Raw genomic sequence first — 26579 nt, 5'->3', positions numbered from 1 at the left:
AAAAATACCCCCAAAAAAAAAAAAAAAAAAAACTGATGAGGCAATGTTTTAAATTAGCACGTGTAGTTTGTACCACATTTTGTGTATTATGTTTGATATTTATATCAACCCGTTTTGAAGTCAAACAATGTCTATTTGGCAGATTTTAAGATATTATCTCTAGACATAATACGACCAATCCGATAAAGTCCAATGACGTTAATGCGTTCGCGACAATAAGAGAACAATTTAGCAGTCATTGCGAATAAAATGTCTCCAAGAGAGTTTAGTGAAACCGAGATGACAGAAATAGGCGATTCGTATGACCGAGTTCAACGGCCGAACTAATTATAACAATTCTCGGTTTAACAATTCTGGCCGGCTCCTATGAAGATTTATCAACTTATCATTGTAATCAAAGCTATCATCGCCATGATCGTGACAAATGACATTCATTAATAGATAACTATAGTTACATTTATAGAGATTTAGCCACGAGAACTTCTTTAAATTGTTCAGTTGAATTCTATTTTGAAAACTGAATATTTCATTAAAAATCAGCTAGCGAAGGCCACAACTAGTTCAACATTATAGGCTAGCCTGAAGCCTAAAATATACCCGTGACTTCCTATGTCTAATCCTTTTAAATGAGTAAAAATAACATGGTCTTGGTAAAACGTATTGATCTTCATAGAACGCAATGATTTAAGAGCAACAGATCACACACACTTAAACATTGTCCATCTTGTTTATCTGTACCGCATAACAACACAGCGTGATAAGTGCTAGAGTATCGGATTAACGGATATCCACCTATAACGTCCTCTAACCACCGATTGTTTTAATTAAGCCGGTAAAAAAACCTAGCATGACATTATGCCGTTATTAATAGATAATTATACAGTTGTTAATAATTTCAATATTATAGAAAATTAAAAATAAATAATTACGGTAGGTGGTCATATTTTTGTAATTTTCAATTCATAAAAAACACTGAGAGAACATAAATATTTTCAAAGTTTTCCTTAAAAATTTAGTTCAAACATTTTGGGCTAATTTACAAAGTTAAATTTTTTCTAGTAAATAATGATTAAATTTAAGCTCAATTCTGCACTTCTTTGGATTATAAAATGTTTTTCCGAAGTTATTTTAAAAAGAAACTTTTAACATTATACAGATGAGTAGATAAAATTATCAAAAAGCTATGAACTCCAGCTTGCTCTAAAACTTAACCAGCGATAATACTTTAAAAAAATAATATTAAAATTTCCTCTTTTTATGATCTATTATAAGATTATAACTGCAACATTTTTTATTTTATTATAATAGTCATTGGAACTAATAGAAATATATTATGTATTGGACAGTTCAAAATCACAAACGAAATAACGAATTATTTGTGTAAACTAAGTTGAAATAATAATTTTTGTAAAATTATCAACCATTAGTGAAGTTAAAATGCATAATTAAATTTTTTTTTTTTATCAAATTGACCTACATTATTTTAAAATATTAGAGAAATACTAACTATTCAGAGAGATTCGAATCAAGTAGTTTTTAGTAAAAATTTTGTAACACAATTTCTACATTACATGCACAATGTGTACATATTTATCATTGCACATATATATTATTATGAAAATTCAAAAGCTCTAATATTATTTTAATAAGTAAAAAAATCAAACATGTAAGTACTCTTACCGAGCCGTAAAGTAAACCGCAAGCATCCATACACAAGTACATGCACGTGGCCACTCCTTGGATCTTCAATTGGCCGGTGTTAACAGAAGCTCTTTGAAGGATAACTGTGAAATATAAATACAACGTCAATAAAAAATAAATACTGTTGATAATAAATAAATAAATACAATATCATACACCTAGCAACCGAGTATCTGGTATCATATAAGAAAAAACAGGCAGTGAATGAGCCAATAATTAAAACAGTTTCAAGAAATTCAATCAACTTTTTTAATTAAATAAATATTTGATACATTTCTAATCAGAATACATAACCGTAAAACATCAACTAGAATCAGTCTACAACAAAAGTATTCTAAAATGATTAAAACGTTTCCCATGCAAGCTATGAAGGATTTACAGAGCATTTCTATGTTTGTTATTGAGATCTAAATAATATCGGTTCACACAGTTTTAGGGGCGGTCGTCCGAGTCAAGCAAGTTAATTGTAAGAGAGTGTTTGGAAAAGAGGCGCCTGTTAGAAGTCGATTAGAATAATTCAACGCATTTTCAACATGCACCTATGTAAGTGTACCATACGGTTTCGTGACCGGTAACCGGTTCGTTGGGAAAAACTTACTATATTATGTGAATCCCGAATGGTATATGCATTAACACAATTTGAATTTTAAGGGAAGTATAATAAATACTAATTCTTATCTTAATACAAATGTATTGTCCCGTTGTCACGTGGGCTTTAGAAATTTTAATAGAGTTATCGTTTTGTGTTACATCTCTGCGTTATTTCAACTGCATTACAACCATATTATTCTCCGTCAGATATCTATTTTTTATTAATCTGTGCTTTACTATGGCTGTTGACTTATTGCACCTGGGGGCTTATCACCATGACGAATATTATTTTGAGTAAAATAAATACTAGTATTATATAGATGATCTAAGTGAAACTAAACCGCACGCATTGCGTTAACCGGGAAAATAGTTGAAACTTTTAACCCTTTAACGTAAACGCGCGATCGGTGACACATAACAAATGATGTCTTCATAAACCGCAGGATTTAATAAGGCACTAGGAAAGCCGCTGTCGACAAATTATAAGAGCAAGTTTCCGAATCAAATACAATAGCCTACACGTTTATTTCCCAACTTTTTATTTGTATAATCATTTCTATTCAGACTTAGACAAATGTCTAGTCATAACTTTGGATGAATGCACAAACTGTTAGAATTATTAGGGATAAGAATTTTATTAAAATATGAATATGTTATAAAATATTAATATAGTAGGAAAATAGTTTTTCATCTTAAGTTGATCACACAAAAATATCCACAGTATGTTGAAATAACTACACAAGAGAAAAGAAACGGATATGTCCACATCGTTAGAAATTTATTTCGAAATATGTTTATGGTACTTTTATAATGGATTGGACTAAAGCTTAGAAATTAGGACGTCCAAATAATAAAATAAACGTTTTAACATAAAAGTCGGCGTTAGATTTTATCATTTAATTAAGTTAAAATAAATTTGTATTGTTTTCAAGTGGTGATCGCTTAATAAATAAATTAAACAGGATTTTTATAATAGTGACTCAATTTGCTTTGTATGAACTACCTAAAACTAATCCTGTTCATCCCTTGGTAACCATGTTGCCTTTATTGTTTATAAAAAGCAATATCACCAAGTATAACCACCAGTTAAATGGGGATTTTTAATTAAGCTCAAAAGTCATTCAATTGAAGAACACAAGCCGTAGACAATGAGACTACATGGCATGTTACTTTATATGTCTATGTACAAAGAAGCTCATCAAATATCTCACTGTAAACGTATTTCCAACCCATTACCTTTTGGATTACCTAAATTACTCCAAGGGTCGGGTATTTATGGAAACTGTTTTGTTTATATTTGATAGGGATACAAAAGTCTATAAGCGTCTACAAATAGGAGATATTGTTTCAGGCAATTTTTACTACATATCTGATTGAATTATAAAATGACACTATAAAATATACAGGGTGTTACAAACAATGAGAACAATAGAAACCCGTTTCCTGACTTACTGAACACCCTGTATAGGTACTAATCGATTTTCAAGGTTCAAAATAAGTAGTTTTCATCACGATACGTATGATTCACAACTACCGAACTTTCCAGCATTTTACATTCATCAAAACACGTGCAGAATAACATTTTAAAGTTTAACAATAGCATAAGTCACGAAAAAAATCCCATTGACACTAGTCCCACATCCTACTCGAACTGTCAGTTGCATTTAAATAACGTGAACCATCAATATTCTGCATAAGAAAATTGGCATTGATGTCACAGTGCCAAAATTAAGTTATTCATACATCGAGTGACTCAACTATAGACAATTTTATAGTTATGTTAATAGAAAAAATAAAAATCAGCGGACAAGCCCAAACTAGAAAACACTAAAATTTTTAGTAGGTTGTGGTGCACGATTTTAAATATGACTGTTACATTATTAATTCAGTCGGTAGTCGCCATGAATAAAATTATAATTAAAATAAACATTATCAAAAATATATGAAATACTCAGACTAGAGTTATGGCACTCTGGTAGATGACATTAAGATTAGACGTTGGGTACAACGTATGCGTGGGCGGGGGTTTGCGATGAAAACAAAAACTGTACTCCCGGCCGATGACCGGTGTAAATTACAATAGCACGGAGGGGTGGCGGCGTCGGTAAACGTCCATTCATCTGCCTCTTCTGTGGTGTGTATATATACACGTCAGATGTGACCCAGTGGAAATATGATCACACGATGGCGTCGGCTTAAGAGTAAAAGTGATGCCGTAGTCTCTGTACAATGGACTTACATAATAATCGATTGGGGTTTCTGGGACCCATTTTTGAGAAGCGTCAAGTCGCCGTTAATAAATTACTAGTAATTAATTTATTAACCAACGCGCATATACGTATTATGAAATTTTTTCTTTCCTGTGGTCAATTGTAATGACTGAGTGTATGTACGAGAGCGTGTGTCACAACATTGCCGGTGGGATATCAATTAATTAACCATGTACGCGGTCAATCTCCGAGTGCTTACACGCTAGTAACATACTGGTTAGTCGATACTCGGCGTGAGCAAAGACCAATAACCGTGTTAATATTTATGAAGCAAAACGTTGTTCAATTAGAAACACGTCTAGTTTTCTGAAAAGGTACAATTGTCTTCTATTCAGCTTGGCACAATAATAACATTATACAAACACTTTAGAAATACAAATATGCGACGATGCGCTGAGATAGGAGCGAAAGATGCGACAATGAGCCGAGATGGGAGCAAGAGATGTTATATCTTGAGGGTTACCGCGGACGAGTCACATCATATTTTATAAGACTTGAAGAACTACGAGATAGACACAACGAATCCGAAATTATTATTTATATAGGTGGCCGGCGACAAGATCAACATCAACAGACGTCAAGTAGTCCTCCGGCATGAACGTCTCTTGTAATTTATGCTGTTATCCAGAACGGGTCAACGTTAAAAAAATTAACTTACCGATTATAATGTCCCTAGTTTCGGGTTTTATTGTAGTGTCAATGTTAATGTCTTAACTACTTAAAAGCTAAAGTTCTAAAATTGAATAAATAGCTGTTTATAGCACAAGCCAAACACAAACATTGTACAAAAACAAACCGTTTTAAAAAATAAAAACTTTTTCAGTACTAAAATTGTCAAATAGTAAAAAACTATATAGAATGTTTAGTAACCACATAAATGCAGTATAAAAATAATTTAAATACAATATTTCAGTTGCTACGCTTTAAAAACTATTTGCGATTTGGGTTTCTTGAAACATTTTCTAACGATCGGTTTTACATTAGAAAAGAAAAGAATTTTCTATGAAAATCTCTGACGTCATCTAGTAGTTATCGTTAAAAAGTTTGAATTGTGTTTCACAAATTTGTGTTTCTTATTCTATCCAATAAACATCTAACTTGAGGTGATTTATAATGTAACTGTTTAATATAATTATAAATATGAATATGTATAGCACTTCCGTAGTGACTATCTCAGATAGTAGTAACTTACACGACTGTCGTTACACCAGATTAACAGATTACCGATTCGTGTAATTGGATTACTACTTCACCCATATAAGTTGTTGTTAATAATAATGATGTTATTTCTATACACATTAATAAATTAATCGAATATTTTCAGTGACGTTCGAGTGTTTATATACCAGAAGTCACAATTAGTAAAAAATATTTTTAATCATGAACAATTCTAGTATGTAATTGTATCCGAATGTTTAGTGTGAAATCATTCAAAAGTCGTAAAATGCTCATAAAAAATCACATTTATTCGAGTAGTTAAGAAGTCGTAACGTTTTATTGAACGGGACAATAAGTGAAATAAAACTCATCTTAACCTCTAATGTTTCTTTATTTAAGCATGCCCTACAAATAGAAACATTCAGTTTTATTACAACTAACTTTGGTAAATTAATTCTTATTAGAAATTCTCTATAGAAAATCGTTACTCAGATTAATAACTTAGTCTTTCAACAGAAGTCAAATCTCTAGTACGTCGGTGGTAGTGATTGTAAACTTGTTTTCGGCTGACCTGTAATCACTAGGATTTTAATTATACGAGTGTCATGTTTACAGCCCAATTTAAATTTACAGTTCGCTAATTACTTGCCCGTGAGAAACTATTATGATTTCCTCTTTTAATTGCCAGCAGTTATCAAAACACTTAACGGTATGTCATCGAATACATATTAAGCTCCCAGAATCGTTTTTAGCGCGTTACACTTGACAATAAGTAAACGTCAGCTTGGCGATCAGAAATAGATTATCTTCTCTTGCCGTTCTATTATGAAACGCCCACAGTCGTTCGTTATGTTATTGAGAAAAATCGCAACGCACAAAGTCATTTAATTATCTGTTTCGTGAATATATAATCGCTTGAATGACTATTTTACAATCGTCATAAATTGATTCCTCAAGTGTAATAACAATAAAAATAATAGATAAATAATATAAACTGTTTTTTTTACTTCGGCCTAACATTTTTTCGTGAGATTAGTAAAATGGCATCCGAATATCTTTTGGATGAGGTCGAAAACCTATAATACGTACTTTAATGATTACACGGGCCAGCCTGTGGTATTAATATTATAGTATTAGTCATAATTTATTGTACTTCTAAACAAGCCACCGCACGCGTCAGTAATACCTCGATAGTTTATTGCAAAGTTATTCAATTGAAATTAATTTGCAAACGTCATAGACGTTATTTTTTAAAAAGCTATTATTTTGTATAAAATATTTTCCAAAAATAAAACCAATATATAAAAGCGATAAACGTATTTGCATAGTTATATATTTATAATCATATTCAAGTTAAAAAAAAAAAAAATTATTCATTTTAATTTCTTAAAATATAATACAATGACTAGATTAATTAACTTAAATGAATGCTAGTGTAGTTTTAAATTATTTGATGGCACTACATATCATATGATAGTGTGGTTTGCTTTGAAGCCACGACAATAACAAGAAACGATATGAACCGTCGAGGCGACCGCACAAGATGTGTCGCGTTTAAAGAAATCTGACGGTCATTTTATTATATTCCGATGGAATAATAGTTTTTGTTCATTGTAGTTGTGACGTTTAAAGAATACATACATAAGAGGTACGAGCGCTCACATGCAAAAAAAAAACACCTTTTCTCCGTCGGGAATTTTCGCGGTGGGTATTGCTACCACGCAACGTCCGCCGTTGAAAATGTCTCCTTTTATTTTTTCAAAAAACAAATCTGTCTGCATTTGTTAGGGTACACATTAAAGGATATTGTCCAGCCTTTAAACGTGTCGGTCGCACGCCAGACGAGATCCCCAGAGGGAATATATACGAGCAACGGCGGCACTAAGAAGAGACATCTCAAAGAAAAGCGCACGTGATACGTTCAATAGGAACAACTCCACGACTGTACACGGTTTTTAATTCATTAATCTCAAATCATTTATTATATTTTATACAACAATGAATTAACGTTTAAAAAATACATTTCCTCCTACTCGTTCAACGTGCCTCGTGTATCGTTTTGTGATGCCAGTAAAATTCTTATATTCAAAACCTGATCGCTACTTTCAAACACTAATAATAATATATATTTGAAAATAATCAAACCGAATAAAATATGTTCTCATCCACATATGAATTGTGTACACAAAATGATCAAAACCATAAAAGAATACGCGAAAATTGTCTGTTGTGATCATACCTTCATAAAAATATGCGTCTAGTTTTGTTTAAGTCTACTAGACAAATGATTCTTGATTGCATTCATTGATAAGCTGACAGAAAAAAGATTTTATTTTTGTGCAAATAGGTCGTCACTATTGTAATCCTCTCAATCACGTGTTTGATAATAAATCTAAAATAAATCAGTGTTTTGCTATTGCCTATAAATCTTATATGTTAATTATAGTCAGTTTCTGGTGCCGCGTGAACAGACAGCTCCGATCGATTTTGTACGCAAATAGCAAATGATTTTTTACTACTTCTTAATTGATAAAGACGTTTTGGAATAATTTATTAAACGCCTATTTCATTTAAAACGTCTTGAGGTGGTCGATAAATCATGGGCACATGGTCAAATATTTTAATCGCGACAACGTATAGATATACTCATTCAGTATGAAAACGTATTAATCATTTCAACATTTGTTTTTACACAGCGACACTTGATGCCATTAATCAGTAATACTTCATTTCTTGGTCAAATTTTACTCGAGATATTTGTTTTGCAATAAAATTTTAAAACGCTTTGCAAATAATTTTTGTAACAGGCAGTTAAAAATGTTGCAACCGGTGTACAAGTATTTGCTAATTCCTTTAGTGAACAATAATAAATATTAAAACACATGTACAAATAAATACATTTAATTATTATCTCAATATAAGTAACGACACGATTTTATGACGGACGCCATAGTATTAAAAAATGTCATTTTGATAAAGAAGAAAAAATGAAGAAATTAATGAATACGACAAACCGTCAATTCAGTTAAAGAAACTTCAGAGAGTCTAATACATTAAATAAATAGGTCGCAATTTATTCATTTGTTTTGTGTAGCCAAAATCTTGACCATAAGAATTTAATTCGAATACAATTTAAATCGTGTACATTTTAAATAAATCGTTGATAGTATTTACTGGAAAGCAACGATTCAGTCTATTATTGAGATATTTTATAACAGCTATAAAAACCACCAAATGGACCCAACCATTATAGTTCGACAATAGAGTTCATAATAAAGCGTTCATTTTTAAAATAAATAGTGTATAATAATATATTATTATTCTGTAGGTACGCCTATAGAATAGGATAAACTCATTATTGAAACTTAAATGACAATTGCTGTTGGATTTTTTGGATGTAATTTCCAATAATAGAGAATGGACACGCGCGATTCCCGCGGTGTTATTATGCTGTTAATTTGTCACATACGGATGATATATGTGAACAATGGCGCTGTAAGGGGCTGAGTGCTTAAACGATTCGACGGGATAAAAATTTAACGCGGAGGAGGACCTTGGCATTTACGCGCGTTTTACTGCCTCGCGAGACTGAAACACTCAGGTTTTTTGCATAGGCCGTATTCGGTCCAAGAACCGGAATTTTCAAATAAAACCAAAAGCGTCCAGTAAATTTACGACACGCGCATTACACCAGTCTTACTCGAATTTAACTTCTTTGACAGTTGACCATTTAATGTGTACATTTACAGCTGCAAAAAGTCCGTTCAATCGGTGTTTATAATAATAATGTTATATGTTTTTTTTCACATTATTGTCAAGTATTTACATTAAAACGAAATGTTTAGTGGACCGCGCAAGATAAATACTTGTACAGGAATAATAATGAAATAAAGTAATAAATTATAACTAACACGCGGTGATCACCCTCCCTGTTACATGACCTCAGTGCGTCTCCTGTTAGTAGCGGTTTTCTATTGAAAAGAGTATTTGAATGACACGGTTTATTTTTACTGCGTCGTAAGTACGATCAATTTTTAAAAGTTTAACAATGATCGTTCACAAGCAAGCGATTGAAGGGTGTAATAGTTTCGTGTCTTTTTTCTGACCAATTGACGATAAACCAAAAAAAAAAATAAACCCATTAACTTTTATGCCGTTTTTAACAAACAAAAAGACAAGTATCACACTTTCGGTATACATCCTTTTACTGTTTTTTTATTATTTAGAAATTGTCTTTAGAAAGTATAAACATAGTTTTTAGATCTCTTACCGATTCTATGGAATCTTTCGTCATGAAGTTTAATGTAATCGGTATTCATTTAATAGAAATAATTTTACATAAACAAATGAAAAATAAAATCCTTGCAATGACGATTATGCAAACATAAATAACTCGAGTCACTCGTAAAGTGAGTATTCGTGTAGAAACGTAAAAATGTATATTAAAATACGTTTTTCGAATTAAAATTTCCACGGGACTCTTCTCATTAAAACGAGAAATTTTCTGCATACAACTCTCAACGTCATTTATAGAAAAAACACCACACAGTGCTAGAAATGCACTTAACTCATTTCATATAAAAACAAATGTAATTCGGCTTTTATCCAATAACTCAAGTTATTACCATAAGTCAGAACGGTTCGAGTACGGGTATGATTTCTTTATTGCGCACTTACTCATAAAGGTCTGTAAGGACTTTATGCGCTTACACTATGAAAATATTTGAATTCTTGAAGTCACTCAGTGTTAGTATTAATAACTCAAGAAAAACAGTAATAATCCCATCGGCAGTACACGTGTAGATGTCTTGTATATGTTTTTTTTATGTTTATTTACCGGGGGAGGGTGAGGTTAAATAGTACGAGAGAATCCGTTGTAAGTTATTGTCATCGTCACACGCCGAGAGAGTGGCCACTTAATATTATATATTTACTAAGTATAACCGCGCGCGTTTAACAAATGAAAGTAATAAATATAAATTAATTCTCTTTGGTACGATACGCCGTAGTCGCTGTTAATAATACGGGAGCTGATCCAAGAATGAAAAAAAATAACGAACGTCATTTACAATAAATTCGGCCGATTTGTCTTAAGAGATTTCAGAGTCGGACAATATCTCCCAGTTGTAATTCTGTCGCTCAGTATGTCCGGTACACATAACATGAATAATTTCGATCAGATCATTTTTTACCTGTATTTGCATCTCACCAGTTGCGCGCACGTGGGCAAACTGACGATTGGCGGCCGCGTTAACATTTTTATCGCTCTTGCAGCCAACGCGTTACATGAATGAGACCTAACGCGTAGCAAACGTGTACCGACAGAATCAGGACGATACTTATATTGGTCAGATTAAAAAATGATTACAAAAAACAAACACGTACGCGCGGCCTTACAAAAACATATGTAATGTATATAAATATACCTATTTGAAGAGGCCCAGGTAAATTTCGACGGTACAATATCAACTCGTTTCTGCATTCGTCCATCTGTAATAATTCCCAAGCAAATTTGTAGCATTTTTTTGCAACAAGAAACTTAATAATGAAAAAATTACTACTTTGTAACAAAAAAAAATTACAAACTATAACCACAATTTATTGAATAATAAGTTGTCAAAAGTAAAAAAAAATATATTTTTACCAACGTTTCTACCAAAATGGAATTATTCAATTATTAAAATTAAAACAATCGTTTACACGCCGTTTTAAAATGTCTAAAATTGCGTAAATTATATTCAGATTTTTTTCTAGAAATATTATATAATTGGCGGACAACAATTCCAACTGCACAAATAATACATTTGATTTATGATTAAAGTAACTTATGAATTTCAAACACATTTTTTAATTCATTGAAAATTTTAAATAAGTAGTATTCAAATTACAAAATCCATACTTCGGGATCCATTATTTAAATTTACTGATAACCTTTACATTATTTTCGTGGGCTATATGCCAGTTGCTAAAATTAATGTACCCGTTTGATAGTTTCTAAAAAGGAAATCGATGAACTACTCAATCGTTTTGATAATACAACGATATCTTCGATCTTCCATTTTATTGAGGGTGATTAAGAAATCACGACACATAAAAATATTGAATCACACGAAACATTTCACGTGGTTTATATAATTACTTAAGTAAAATTATGACTTGGTCGATTTCGGTTCATTCGAGTTTTTTTAATTTGAAGGAAACGTTTAAACACGTAAACTTTATTGAAATTAAAAACTTTTGATCTCTTTAAATGTGAAATACNATTTTCGTGGGCTATATGCCAGTTGCTAAAATTAATGTACCCGTTTGATAGTTTCTAAAAAGGAAATCGATGAACTACTCAATAGTTTTGATAATACAACGATATCTTCGATCTTCGATTTTATTGAGGGTGATTAAGAAATCACGACACATAAAAATATTGAATCACACAAAACATTTCACGTGGTTTATATAATTACTGTAACTTAAGTAAAATTATGACTTAGTCGATTTCGGTTCATTCGAGTTTTTTTAATTTGAAGGAAACGTTTAAACACGTCAACTTTATTGAAATTAAAAACTTTTGATCTCTTTAAATGTGAAATAGAATATTATTTTTTTGCTAATTTAGGCTTGTAACGATGCATTGAGCATAAAAAATAACTAGTTTTTATTAGTTGTTAAACTAGTTTAAGCTTGCATACTAGTTTTTCGGGATACGTTATTTGTATTGAAAATACTTAATGCAAAAATGTTGAAGTTTATACTAAACTGAATAAACTGAGATTTTTTTATATGTGTTTAGAATTTTATGTGATTATTTTGAATCGTATTATTTATTTATTCTGCAAGCCACCTTAAATAGAAAAATAAATAAAATGTTCCAAATTTCCTAATTGGAATTTTTAGACAAATAATTATTTACACCTCAAACTAGGAAATTTTTCTAATAATAGACACTTACAACTTCCTAATAAATTATAAATTCATTATAACTATCATATTAAAACGTATTTTTCTCGCTTTTGTACACGAAAAAAAGTCATTTGTTCAGTTAATCATTAATATCCACCATAGTCATATTACTTAAATATTGCAAAATTAGATTTTTTTACAATAGATTTTTTATCTTTCAGGAAGTTTAAATTCCAAGACTTATTAAATAATCTTAGTGGTACTTTTAATCAATTCATAGTGCGAATATACGTGTATTTTACCATTTACTACAACTATAATATAACAGTTGATGATATGACAGATATCTTAATCCATTAGTTACATTCTATTAATAAATAAAACATACAGTAGTTTAATACTAAGTATTGATCACTTGGTATATTATCTAAAATCAAAAGTATATTTAATTTATTAATTTAAATCTAAAAAATATTTAACTCCAAAACCGACAAAAATTACATTACCCTATGACGTAATCATTATGATATATTCATATAGGAAATACAACAGTAACCAGAAAGCTAAAAAATAACTTCGTAAAAGATGTAATAACTTTTATCATTAAATTCTTTTAATTATTACGATTATAAAAACAAGGCTGTCTGATACAAAGATATGCGAAATTTAAAAAACACGTCAAACGTATCCATTGCGAGTCCACAAGCAAACGTGTACCAAATTACTTGAACACGTTCATTAGGATCAGTAATTGTCTGCAAGCGTCTAAATGTTTTTTAAACGTTGCCGACATGATATATTATAATAAAAGGCGGCGTCCAAAGTAGGCAACTAATTTACAAACACTAATCGGATGGTTTTTTTTTAGTCATCCACTTTACACAAATTTTTTTATATCAACCGTTATAATGGTGTAACTGCATTACAAAAAAGGGTTCTATTTAAAACCAACACATCTCGATGTACTCTAAATGAATTATACTATTCTGTTTTTTTTACATCGCTAAAACTCAATTAGTATAATGTCAAAACTTTTAGTGTAATGTATTCTAAAAAAAAACACATAAGAAATAAATTATTAGTATTTGTTTTTTTTTATAAACGTTTTCTTTACTAGTTAAAGAACAAAAAATTTTACATTGCATTTAATCTATCTATAAAATTATAATCTTAAATGAAATTCTATGCTCTACCATTTAGATACTTTTGAAAGTAATCATACTGTTATCTTATTTATGATAATTGAATTTTTGAAGTATATAAATAATATTACATTGCAAAAAATAAATGCAACCGGTTGTATCTATTCAGATGTCGAACAAAACAAAAATAGTTAATTTTTTTAAGTTGACGCCTTTTATTTAATGTATTATATTTTAAAAGTTTATAATTCCAATCTCATTATCATTATTGAATAATTCAATCAATCATGATAACAAAGTCGCGACTTTGTTATACAAATCTCACATGTAAGTGAACTTTACCATTATAAATAATCCAAAAAAATGTAACATTTTTATGTCTGTACACATTGGTATATACAAAATTCTACAAGTATTGTACGTTGAACTTAAGTTTTAATGTCATTAATAACTGATTTTAATTAATGTCTTGTTTAACATTTAATTATCGCTCATTATTGTAAAAAGTATTTAAATGTATAATTTGCTATATTAACATTATTATAATATAAAACGCCCACTAAAAACGCATAAACACTCGTAGTATACTACAAGTTTAATATAAGTTTATATTTTAACAAAAATATCAAAATTTATTGTCCTTATCAATTAACATTTATCTTATAATATTGTTGACTTAATTGAATCACGTATATTTTGTATAACATAGAAATCTTTACAGAGATTTACAATTAAATATATTCGTGGTTATTTAAGATAACCGCAATTATAACAATAATGACCTAAATAATTAGAATAATGTATTAAACACTCTAAGAACAAATATAATAATCACAGTATTTACCAATTAATTTTTATGTAATAAAATATTTTAACTATGAAAACTTATTAACAAGTTATCAGTGGTTAAAGCAATACTTATACATGTATGGATATTCTAATACACTAATTAAGAGAATAATTTTTACATTCAATATATTTATTATATTTGTCATATACTATATAGAATATGACAAATACGTAGATAAAGGTAATAATTAAAAACTATTGTTATTTTTTTCATTTTTATTTGTTTGATATCTTTAACATAAAAAAAAATTAAGAGCGATATACGATAACATCATAAATTTGGTCGCAGTTTAAGATTAGAAATAGTAAAATATTTACCAGATCATAACTTTGAAATGCTTTTTTTCATGAATCCATAGCGTCAATTACAATCATGAATATAAATATCAGAAAAATTGATCTAAAAAATTGCAATCGTATAAAAATATTTATCATCAATTAATTAAATGTTACAATAATTTGCTAGGACCTAAAAGAATTTGATTTTACATAAACCGTGACATTAAATTGAACGATGTTTTATCGTACATCATACAAATTAGGACTTTTGGACTAGATCAACTAACAAAATGTATTTGACAATAATAAACCGCGTAGCACAAATCAAAACCTATTATTATAATGGGAATTTTATTGGTTTGATCCAATTCGCTAGCAAGAGCTAGTCATTGACATTTTATACTCGACTGGCAGACTAATTGTGATACCCGTCCGCAAGGATATCGTGTTTCCTATCAGCGGCTTTTTTTGCGTAAAACTGGTTTATTCCAAAAGATTTGCCACCGATAGTGCAGCTGATATGAACATGCGAAATGTGATATAACCTTAAATACAAAGGCACCGTGGCCGTCAAACACTTTGTCCAAAATATCAATCACCCAAAATCCAAGTAGACATTACTGTTTTTATTTTAAGGTACGCTCAAAGGTTTAGGGTTGCAAAATTTTGAACGCGTTCTATCCTCGTTTTGGATTTCGATATTGAACCGAACTGCTTTTTAAACCGTTCAGTTGAATTAATGTACTAAACTGTTATTATTCTCGACACAAATAAATCTACTACTAATATTAAACATTTTTCTAATATTATATCAAAATTCAAAATCGCGATTAATATAAATATGATCATTTATTGTTTATTAACCAATACTCTGTACTTAATATGTTTTGAATTGCCATATTTTGGGCAATGTTCGAATGTAAACGATATATCAATGTATATATATCAGCTTTATAATAGACAATGAAAAATAAGTAACCATTTGATCTAAAAAAAATATAATCTTAATTAGATTGTTTATCTCCGGCCAAACTGGTTGTGCTGTAGACAACCTGCTACTGGCGAAAATCGAATCAGTGCAGTTTACCTACTACTGCGACATCTTAGGTGGCGGCTTTAACGTACGAAATACTTAGATGTATAAATACACAAATACAAGTTTAAGTCCGTACGGAGCTCGTGGATTTATTTAAGTATAAACGTTAGCACTTCGAACCTGTTTTAACGTTCCATCCAAACTTAGGCGTGTGTGTATAATATTTTTAAACAACTCAGTTCCTCATAAATCATGGCGTATTATTATTGATACATTTTTTAATCTGACGGACGTACACATCAAGAATGCTACACACTTCGCTAGAAAATCAGGTGTGGTAATAGCTGGCAGCTAATTGGCGTTTTTGGCGTTGACTGTAGTTTCGAAATTTTCACTTGTATTTGTATTCAGAGTAACCGACTAATTAGTGATTACTGTATTTATACACCACGAGTATCCTGTACCTTTAAAACGCACCACCATGTCAATACACCAGAAAAACGTACTGTTTTACTAGAGTTTAACGACAATAGGAATACCTCGAATCAGCTGATTAACTAGTTCGTTTAACTTTAAATTTCATTTACACCCACCACAGTGTATTGACTTCATTGACAAACGTCAGCGGAATGTCAACGATGAGACCACCAAGCTACAATTAAAAGATAATATAAATCGTAGCAATTTGTGAGCTAAATTTATTTTAGTATAGGACATTTTGTAAACCAAGAAAGTCATTGAACTCGTTGCTCTAATAAAGATAGTCAATAAAAGTTTACAATAATAATTGTTTACGACTCAAACAGCTATAAGGAGATGAGTACGCATAGGATTAAATACATAATACATATAAAAGTTAACAACTGTATATAATACTGCTACTGGTAAAATATAAAATTGCCTAGATCATTAAATTATTCATTTCATTAAAGAAATAGAGACAAACGTTTGATTGTCAAATATAAATAGGCACTTAACTTTGAGAATATCCCATGAAATATATTTATAGATGATAATACGTGACATAAAATCTACGTTTAAAAAAACAATGTCATTTCTTATTAAACATAAACATGCGATACGTCTATCCAAAAGAACAATAGTCAGCAAACACGTTTGCCCTGCATCAGTTTTGGTTGATATTTTTAACATCCCATCACAGTTTGATGTAGAATATGCAAGTACACGTGCACATAGTGTCAACTACTATAGTTTCATCTCATGAACTCGGTACAACTGCATCTAGGGTGGTACTCATACACCAACATTTTTTAGAACATACTCACTTACATACGTTGATGGCCGTGATGGTTTGACCGGAGGGGTTCAAAACAATAGGTGAATGCACGTTGTGGTAACCTTAATTTACATCTTTTCACAACAAGTGAACCGTGCTTGATAAATCGATCGAAATATTAGGGAAAATCTAATTTGAAAAGTATGAGATCTATCAAAATCCAATTTGGATTTATCGATCACTTCAATCAGCGTTTCTCAAAGGTCGCACAAACTAGATCCACGTTTACTTCAAAGTATATCGAGCCGAATAAGCGTCATGAATGGAGATATTCAGATAACTAACCAGTTCAGTTTAAGTCTAACATTGGGAATTATTTTTTTTTTTATTATTAATATTACATTGATACAATACATTCTATACCGCAATGAAAATTTGATTTTGAAACTTCTAAGTACATCAGTAAAAAATACATATCACTGCGTTACATATAAATTCAACTTGAATAAATATGTACATAAATATTTATTTAAAAGTCGATGATACGATCAACTGATGACCATTGACTTTCGGACGTACATAACTCATAATTTAATCAGTTTCTGGTAACATGCCGAGGTCGTTTATTTCGACTCGTTTACCAAACATGACTGGCTGTTTCTAAGTTTGGGAGACGCGTGCCAGCTTTGATGATCATTAAAAATTTTCTCGCCTAATCAAGTGGCTCTGTCCTATACGTCTTCGCATTACACAACGGTCCTCAAATTACCACTGATTGTTTTAGTCGTTGCGACACGGCACAAGTCTGCTGATAATGTAATATATCAACTTATCATCACTTCCAATAGTAATATATACAAGATGCAAAATGGCCACTACGACAGTCGAGTTAAGTATTTGTTCTTAAAAGGTATGGAAACTACAAGTAGNTCTGTCCTATACGTCTTCGCATTACACAACGGTCCTCAAATTACCACTGATTGTTTTAGTCGTTGCGACACGGCACAAGTCTGTTGATAATGTAATATATCAACTTATCATCACTTCCAATAGTAATATATACAAGATGCAAAATGGCCACTACAGTCGCGACAGTCGCGTTAAGTATTCGTTCTTAAAAGGTATGGAAACTACAAGTAATAACATTTATCGACTGTTTTCAATACTGAAACTTCCTTACTCGACCAGAATGCAGAAAACCGCTCAATTGCTCTAAAAATAACCCTCGTTTTATTTTTAAAATCGAACTTGACCTTAATAACTATTGCAGTGAATATTCACTGCAATAACATTAAAAAACAACATAATTATAGTTTTCTAACGACAAAACTTATCACGGCTAAGCAATAACGAAACTGAACACATGGATTCGACAAACATAATCAAATAAATAACCTATAGAATAGAAGAACTATATATAATCCGTTGTAAATTGTTTTTTATTAAACTGTAAGCCAGTAATTATCGCAATTAAAATAAAAAATAACAGTATGACTTTACAACAAGTTTCTAACAAGAGATATCAATAAAAATTCTCTAGAACTGGCCTCTCAATATTTGTTTGTTGAGTACCACCACAAAATATTACAACACTGTGAGAGATAAATAGGAATTACGGATCGAATAAAAGATTCATAGAAGTATTGGGAAACACAAATGGATTGTAAACTGATCTTTTCATACAGACAGTTTAGGAGTCAATATACCTTTAAAGCCGTTTATAAGTGCTATTTTTTATTAACTATTGTGGACCGGCAGTAAAAAACGGTGTTTACGGTATATAATATTTCGGAAACATTATCCCTGGAAACGTTATAATCCGAGATATGTATCCGAGCAAAGGTAAAGATATTTTTAGTATAAGAAAGTTAATTTCAGTAATGAACAACCGAATTTAAGATTCCATCTAGTGGTAATTGTTAAAGAGTTTTAAAGTTCAATAACACACGCATAAATTTAATTCATGTCAATGTTTCTTTTTTTATTGAGCCACTAGCTACGTTGTTTTAATACAGATAAGATAATATAGAAAACTAATAAAATCCATTATTTCTACTACAAATTCAATGTAATTAACATTGCAACCACCACAGTAAGCTCAATTTATTTATTTGTTTTTTCTATGTTCTCTGTGATTCAAGTAAAGATATGTTTTTTTATCAAGCTTATAGATAACTATGGATTCTAATTAGTATAATTTAAAATTTATACGCGCGGGTTCAGTGAAATAAAAATAAACCAAAATAAGATTTAAGAATTTAAAGAACCAAATTTTTATTTCAATAAACAATTGAGTATTTTTATAAACGCAGACTAACTAAATTTATAATTATGCATAAATTATCGAAATTGTATAAATAATTAACTGATACAAAGACTTAATTACTTTTTTTCATAATAACATGTCTAAATTAACAACTCTCAGACACCAGATTTACGAGATTCGTTTAAAATACCAATTAGTTACAGTTATTTTCTTTGAATGTTCTTTATATTTATCATTGGTAAATCATATCATTCAAAATCATCTAAGATGAGGGTAAATATGATTTCTGAGTAAGTATTTCTGAAGCATATGTAATAATATTTATAATTATTCATTAGAAGAAATTTCTTCAAAGCGTTGTAATGTCCTCTTTCGACTATTCAAATTTTTATGCTTTGTAGCCTTGTTAAGTATACACCCAGAGAAAAACCTCGATCTATATAATAAATTCATTGTTCAATTTGATAAATATATCATTACTATTGAACCTATGATATATTTATCAATATGATATTTTTTTTTCTTGTCTTGAACAATAATTATTTATAAGAAAAGTTATTTTGTTCGTATTAATAAAATATTATCATAAACCCTTGATAAAATTTCTCTATCAAAATTGATTGAGGTTTTTCTTTGGGTGTAGATTTATTAAGTACCGCATGACATAGTCTGTTATCACTTGCTTGTGAAAATTTGATACTGTTCGTTACATGATCAAATACTGATTCTTTCATGCGATTGATTATAACTAAATGATTAACTATACATAATATTTTCTACATTTCAACATTTAAATAATACGAAATATTATTATAATTTATTTAAATGCGATTTCACACTTACCACAGTACATTTGTAAGCCGGGGAAGTGTGATGCCAGTTGTATAGATTTTAAGAGTATAATAACTAAGATTATTTGAAAATTCATCGTTTATTTTTGCTTAATGACCTAACGTATAAAAAATTTTAATAAATCAACTAAACACAAAACTTGAACAAATGACATTGACGTCAAAGAAAATCCATAACTTTTAAATGAAATATGTAATTTATTTTATACTTGTGCTAAATAATTTATATCGTCGTGTGAAATAGCACACTAATAAAAATATATTTAATAACATTGTTTAATTTTAATATATTCTACATAGCAGAATTTTAAAATGTGTACAAATTATTTTTAATAATGATCATAAGCATTCATGAATATATATCATAAATCAAGATGTAAAAACTTAACATATTTTTTCTTTTTTTTTGAATGACATAAGAACATACTGCTGGGCAATAAATGTAATAATAATTTTAAGAATGAAAATAACTTACTACTGAGTTGATGTCAAAATCTTATAATAAATAATTATTCTACAAAAAAATGAATCCAATGAAATTACGTACCAATTTACTTAAAAATGTAAAAAAGATCATTAAATAAAAAAAAAGGAAACTCTGATCAAAGTTCATATAATCTAACATAGAACTGTAAGTTCCAAAAAGACAATCGTGGTTCAGCAATACTAAAAAAGATTAATTATACAAGTGATTTGTCAACCACTTGATTCAGTATAATAGTGCGCGAAAAAAAAGTACAAGTAAATATTGCATTGTAAAACTTTTTTTCTATTGACACTTTATTTATTTAACACTTGAATTAAAGTTCAATATGTTATTCTATTAGGACATCTTAATTCTAAATTGAAGACTGTTACCTATTAAGATGCAAGTAGTATTGTCATTATAATGTTAGACAGATGTCAAACCATAAATTTATCTGGTCCGTTTCATCTTAGCTAGGGGATCTAATGTTGGAGAAGCTGAAATAAAACAGTTATCCCTATGTCATGTCAAATCAACGTGAACAATAAAAGTACTTTTACAACTTGAAAAAAAGAAGATAAATGATATCTTTACATACATTGCAATGGAATTTTTGACAGTAATTGATTTTCTAAACAATAAAAGTAAAACTCATCAGTAAAAAATCATTAACATAACAATGTTCGATACATGAGTTAAATTAAATTAAATTATTTCAAATTTTTATTCGAATAAATGCATAAATGAACTCACAATGAAAACCGTCATCGCCTTTCAAATTTAAAACGTTATGAAATTGAACCGAGTTAAAAAAACCGACAACTTTAAATTTCAAGTATGTATAAAAGTCTTATCATCTTCAAAGTTTACCGACTGATATTGGTATAATTATTTCTAAGCTCTGTTCCAAAGTTTAATTATCTCGACAGGTGCAATTAAAATATAGATAACCGTTTCTAAGAGTTTGCAATGCATCACAATCGGTATAACACGTATCAATAAAATTATTAAGAGATAACCAATTGAATTATATTTCATTCGTTCTGCATAGACTTTTATAGAAGCCACCAACTTGTGGTATCATAATTTATTCAAACGGCATTACATTGTAACAACATTAATGCCAACGTATTAGATGTTTATAACTGCAGGGGGCACATAAACTACGTTCGGAATTAATACACTTTTTTTAGACGCACTTGTGTGTAAGTTCCCCCCGCGGAATCGGAAAATATAATACACATTGCAGTCGAAACGTTATCATGTCTGCAACTCTTTCAAACGTATACTTGTAGAAAGCGATTCTCAAAATATGTTCTCAATGATTTATTCACATATGTGAGCTTATAAAAAAACACGTGTTGAGACTTGGTTTTTATTTTGCAATTTACATATCAGATATTTTACATATCAGATGATGCGACGGGGTCGTCTTACGCATTAAACTTTTCCATTCATTCCAAATATCATTCTAGAAGTTACTATACACAAAATAGGGTTCAAAGTATATACATGTATATATATATTTGTAATCCAATTAGTATGTACAAAAACGGCGCGAAAAAAATACAGATATAAAACACCTATACGAAATGGATGAAATATTCGTGTTCCCAATCTGTAATCTGACATGTTAATAATGAATGCAAGTATTAAAAGAAAACCCGATACATCTATACATAGTAATTTTTAATTAAAACACAACGTTTCACCTGAATTATTTCTGCTTGATTTTGTTAAAGTTCGAAGTCAATGGTTAGTTCAAAATTATCCAAACGCTAACGAGAGGCGTGAAAAATATTTTTTAACATACTCTGGAGTGTATTCAAATAAACTAGTTGTGAGCTGAGACAATAATGCAATTGGCTTATAGACAGAAATTAGATATAAATGAAACGTTCTTTATATTTAAAGATTAATTCGTTTAACAGTATCCACACAAAGTAACACGTATTGGAGCGAACACGTTCAACGCGATGAAATAATTTACATTTGTGCAGTGTAAAACGAAACCTGAGAGAAGATTCGTCTACGGTCGCTGCAAATAACAATTAATTAAAGAAAAAAAAACGATGCGGTAAATAATCAATAATCTATATAAAAAATGAATTTAATCGTATAAATGATTGCGTTTATTGGCGCCGATTTAATTGAATAGTATAATTTAATACGACGCGGGTCAGTTGTTTCATAATTCTAAATAAATAACATAGTCTACAGTTGTTCTCAAGGTGTTAATGCAAATTTCGAAACCATAACAGAATGTTGTTATGTTTTACACTCAACAAGATGGACTGTGTTTCGAGCAAACAAAGTTCTCTACACGTGAACGTTTGCTGTTGTCTGGACGTCGAACATTTTTTTTAAGTCTGACTCCGCCTGTGTTTGCAAATAGAATCATTTTATTGTCGGGCAATATTAAATAAATACCTAAAACGCAGAGGCTTTAAAAATACCGCAATTATGTTAATTTAATAGTTTAGTGGCGTTACAGGCAGTAAGAATTTACGACGGCCACTTTTTTACGAGTTATGTATGACCTACCAAAAACACAATGAACGTGAATAAGGCACACTTAGGAACGCGGAGATATTTACATGCGAATTTTTACACAATTTACAGCGGCCAAGACGAAACAATGTCATTTTTAACGTACCTCGTGAACGTGCGATCTTCAGATTGAAAGATACGACGGTAAAAAAATAAACGGACGTCTGTAGAAAATCATATTTCTCGAGGATTACACGAGTAGCTTTGGATTTCGGTTGATCCAGTTTCGCATATATGTTATACGTTGGGTAATAAACTACCCAAGCGAATCTGATTGATTTATAGCGGACGGCTGTTTACCCAACATTCATCTAGGACCAAATTATCTGCCCATCAGCATCTCTGAACGGAAAAGAGGAATTCTAGTACAAGACAATTGAATAGAAGCCGGTTTGCTTTTTTACGGTTTTGCAAAATTCGGCTGTTGATACCGGCGCATCATACAAAACATAACGTCCGAATCAATGACTGACCTTGGCGAACGGTCCACATAATCACATACTTGGGCACTTCCAGACGACTATCCAAACACGGCGCAATATAAATCAAAAGAAAGTAAACTCTTAAAACGAACCATTTGATGCGATGGCTTTGATCGATAATTTCGGTTGTTTCCCTCGTGATAATTACACATTTTAATGATCGTGTGACGTCTAATTCAACCACGTTCATATAGAATTTTCATCAGAAAAATTGTCAAAAAATACAAAAATAATACCGAAAAACAAACACCGTTTTACTAATTAAAGAAAAACGTATTTATTTTAATTGAGTCACATATCAATGGTGATTGTCGTCGTGCGTGAGAAATATAATTGTTCTTTGTTTGAATCATTTAAAATTTTAGGATCAAAAAAATTGCAAATAAATTATTTTCACTGTTCAATTAAACACTAGTCAAAAAAATTGAAAATAATAATTTGTTTTGAATAACATCATAACTTATATATTTTCAACAGGATGTCAGCTAAGAATCAAACGAACGTTGGCTTAGACTAAGAGTTTTATATCGCCAAGTGTGTTAATCGCCTCTTAGACCCAATGTCGTTTCTACGTGGGGCAGTTACCCAAGAGCGTCGTCCTAAAACAATGCCGATCTTAAAAAAATAAAAAAGTTGCCTAAGAGCGCAGCGAAACTTTTGGAGACGTCTTAGGTGATGAACACTAAATAAAACACCGGTAAAAATTTATATAATGTTATTTATAATTTATATTCTTACGTTTATGTATATTCCAAGTTTCTAAGTGTGAGATATTTAAAGGTTATATGCAGTGGGGTAGCAAAAAAATTTTCTAAACTGAAAAAAACTTTTTTTTTTTAACAAAATATTTCAAGAAGCGTTAAATACAAACTGTCCCGGGGCCTAAACCTTTAATACCCCACTGCGTAGTTCTATTAAAATTAAAACTAATTTTGTTTTATATTATTAAACTAACTAGACATTTTTTTTTAAATACATCACTATCGTATGGATTAGACTTAGACTTTTTAATGTTTGATAAGATTTTTTGCACAATATCTTATGCGTCTAAGTATTACATCTAGCAGCTAACGTTGATGATTCATTAAAAATTATAAATCCAATCGTGTCACCAAGTAAAATACCCAGTTACTCATCATTTCACTTCCTAAAAACCTGACTGTATTGATCTTAGGGTCAATAAAGATAAGGTTGGTCAATATTGACAGGGTCCCATCGATTTGTTAAGCTAAAATGAATGTCATATTTAATGATGCGTCGTTACTTCACAATTAACTTAATTAAAATTGTTTTCGTTGAATATTTATTATTGTAAGATCTTCCTATCTAATAAATTTAATGCAATTTATCGAACATTGAAAATGTAAGCTCTAACCAAATATTATATTCAAAGCTTAGCATAAGTGCGCGCTGAATTTTTTAATTTGTCTCGACATAAATTATGTATTTGTTGTATTTTGTACAGTTTTTTACTTGTGACATTGTGTTTAATTAACACACTGGCCTTGTATACAACAACGGCAAAATAATTTGCATTTAACTCTAAGATTTTTCAAAATCAATAAATATCACTAAGACACAATATACCTTTAACAGATGTATGTAGCACAAAGTATAAAGACTCGTCACTAGTTAAGAGTAATACATAGAAAATAAATAGTGTACTAGATTACAAGAATAGTTCAAAAGTTATAAGTAATACATTTAATCACCAAACATTTTTGGGTTGGCAATTTTACTATTGGTAATATTTAAGAGAAACTCAATAAGGTAAAATGAAGTTTTAAATAAAATAAGTTTTTCCTTCATGTATATATTATTATATTATTGGCTTGAAATGTAGTTACTGTAAATAGATGTATTAGTTTTTTTTGTTATAAATAATATATAAAACAATTTTGAACATTTTAACATACAATTCATAAAGGTTAATGACCCGCTAAAATTCTATACGATCAATCATTAGAACACAGTAACGCGTGTAAATATCATATAAATCGCACGACAAAAATGTTTAGAGGAATTAGTACAGACAATTTCGTCTATCTTTATACAATAACAATATTAAGTAGCAATTTGCTAGTCCTGTTTCTTTGGCGCTGACTAGTCACATTCGACTGTTTTTTACTTGGCGGAAAAAAATAATATAACATTTTGAAGAAGGAAAAGTATTAAAAATAGTTTTATTCAACGCGAATAAAACGTAGTAGAAAAAAATTAACTAAGAAAACCGATATGTTGTGTTGAAAATTAACGCGTGCACATTAATTGATTTGACTTTTACAAGTTTATCGAGTTGCTCTGGTGGGTCAGTTTATACGTGTTACAAAACTGAATGAATAGACCGCCTCTCTGTAGTATTTTAGCACACTTTAAAATAGCCCGTCGAAAGTCGCGTATCATTATGAAAATAACATCAGATAATTTAAATGTTTTAAGAACACGAATCGCCTGAAATTGTTCGGAAGTCGTCAAGCGCAAAATGATATCAATCGACACCTGGGGCTTCTCACAATAATAGATCCATTAAGATGTTCAGCTATGTTATTATAATCATCATTTATTATTATATGGAATACATAATATATGCGTGCACGACGAATACACATTTTTTTTTTTATTAAAATAAAACATGACTTTAAAAAATAAAAAAACATATTTTAGACCTCGCGTAACGTCTGAATTAATATTCGAACACATAAGTCGACCTTATAACGCGTTCACCGTACAATACTTTTAATTTATATGTTTCCCGTGATAAAGTACACGGTCAACATTACTGTTCGTTTTATATAAAAAAAAAA

The 26579-nt window shown here is 30.1% G+C and overlaps 1 protein-coding gene and 1 long non-coding RNA gene across 4 annotated transcripts in view; one reads left to right on the top strand and one right to left on the bottom strand.

The window, feature by feature from the left end:
- Positions 1 to 26579, top strand: part of LOC126907834 (uncharacterized) — an 85950-nt gene that overhangs the window by 48421 nt on the left and 10950 nt on the right. The gene's annotated exons all lie outside the window — the stretch shown is intronic.
- Positions 1 to 26579, bottom strand: part of LOC126907738 (protein let-756) — a 38094-nt gene that overhangs the window by 10556 nt on the left and 959 nt on the right. The window contains exons 1-2 of one of the 3 annotated variants that reach the window (XM_050689318.1): positions 20270 to 20375; positions 1681 to 1784 (exon numbers count right to left, since the gene is read on the bottom strand). In XM_050689318.1, coding sequence (XP_050545275.1) covers positions 1681 to 1784; positions 20270 to 20354 — 189 coding nt within the window. In that variant the 5' untranslated portion in view covers positions 20355 to 20375. Of the gene's footprint in view, positions 1 to 1680; positions 1785 to 11146; positions 11326 to 20269; positions 20376 to 26579 lie in introns of those variants that run through there. The other 2 variants (XM_050689327.1, XM_050689309.1) reach the window with 2 other exon arrangements.

Source organism: Daktulosphaira vitifoliae, unplaced genomic scaffold (assembly GCF_025091365.1).
Source record: "Daktulosphaira vitifoliae isolate Bord-2020 unplaced genomic scaffold, ASM2509136v1 Scaffold_1, whole genome shotgun sequence".
NCBI lineage: Eukaryota > Metazoa > Arthropoda > Insecta > Hemiptera > Phylloxeridae > Daktulosphaira > Daktulosphaira vitifoliae.
The sequence above is the reverse complement of the archived record's forward strand: the minus strand, read 5'-3'. Positions and strand labels throughout refer to the sequence as shown.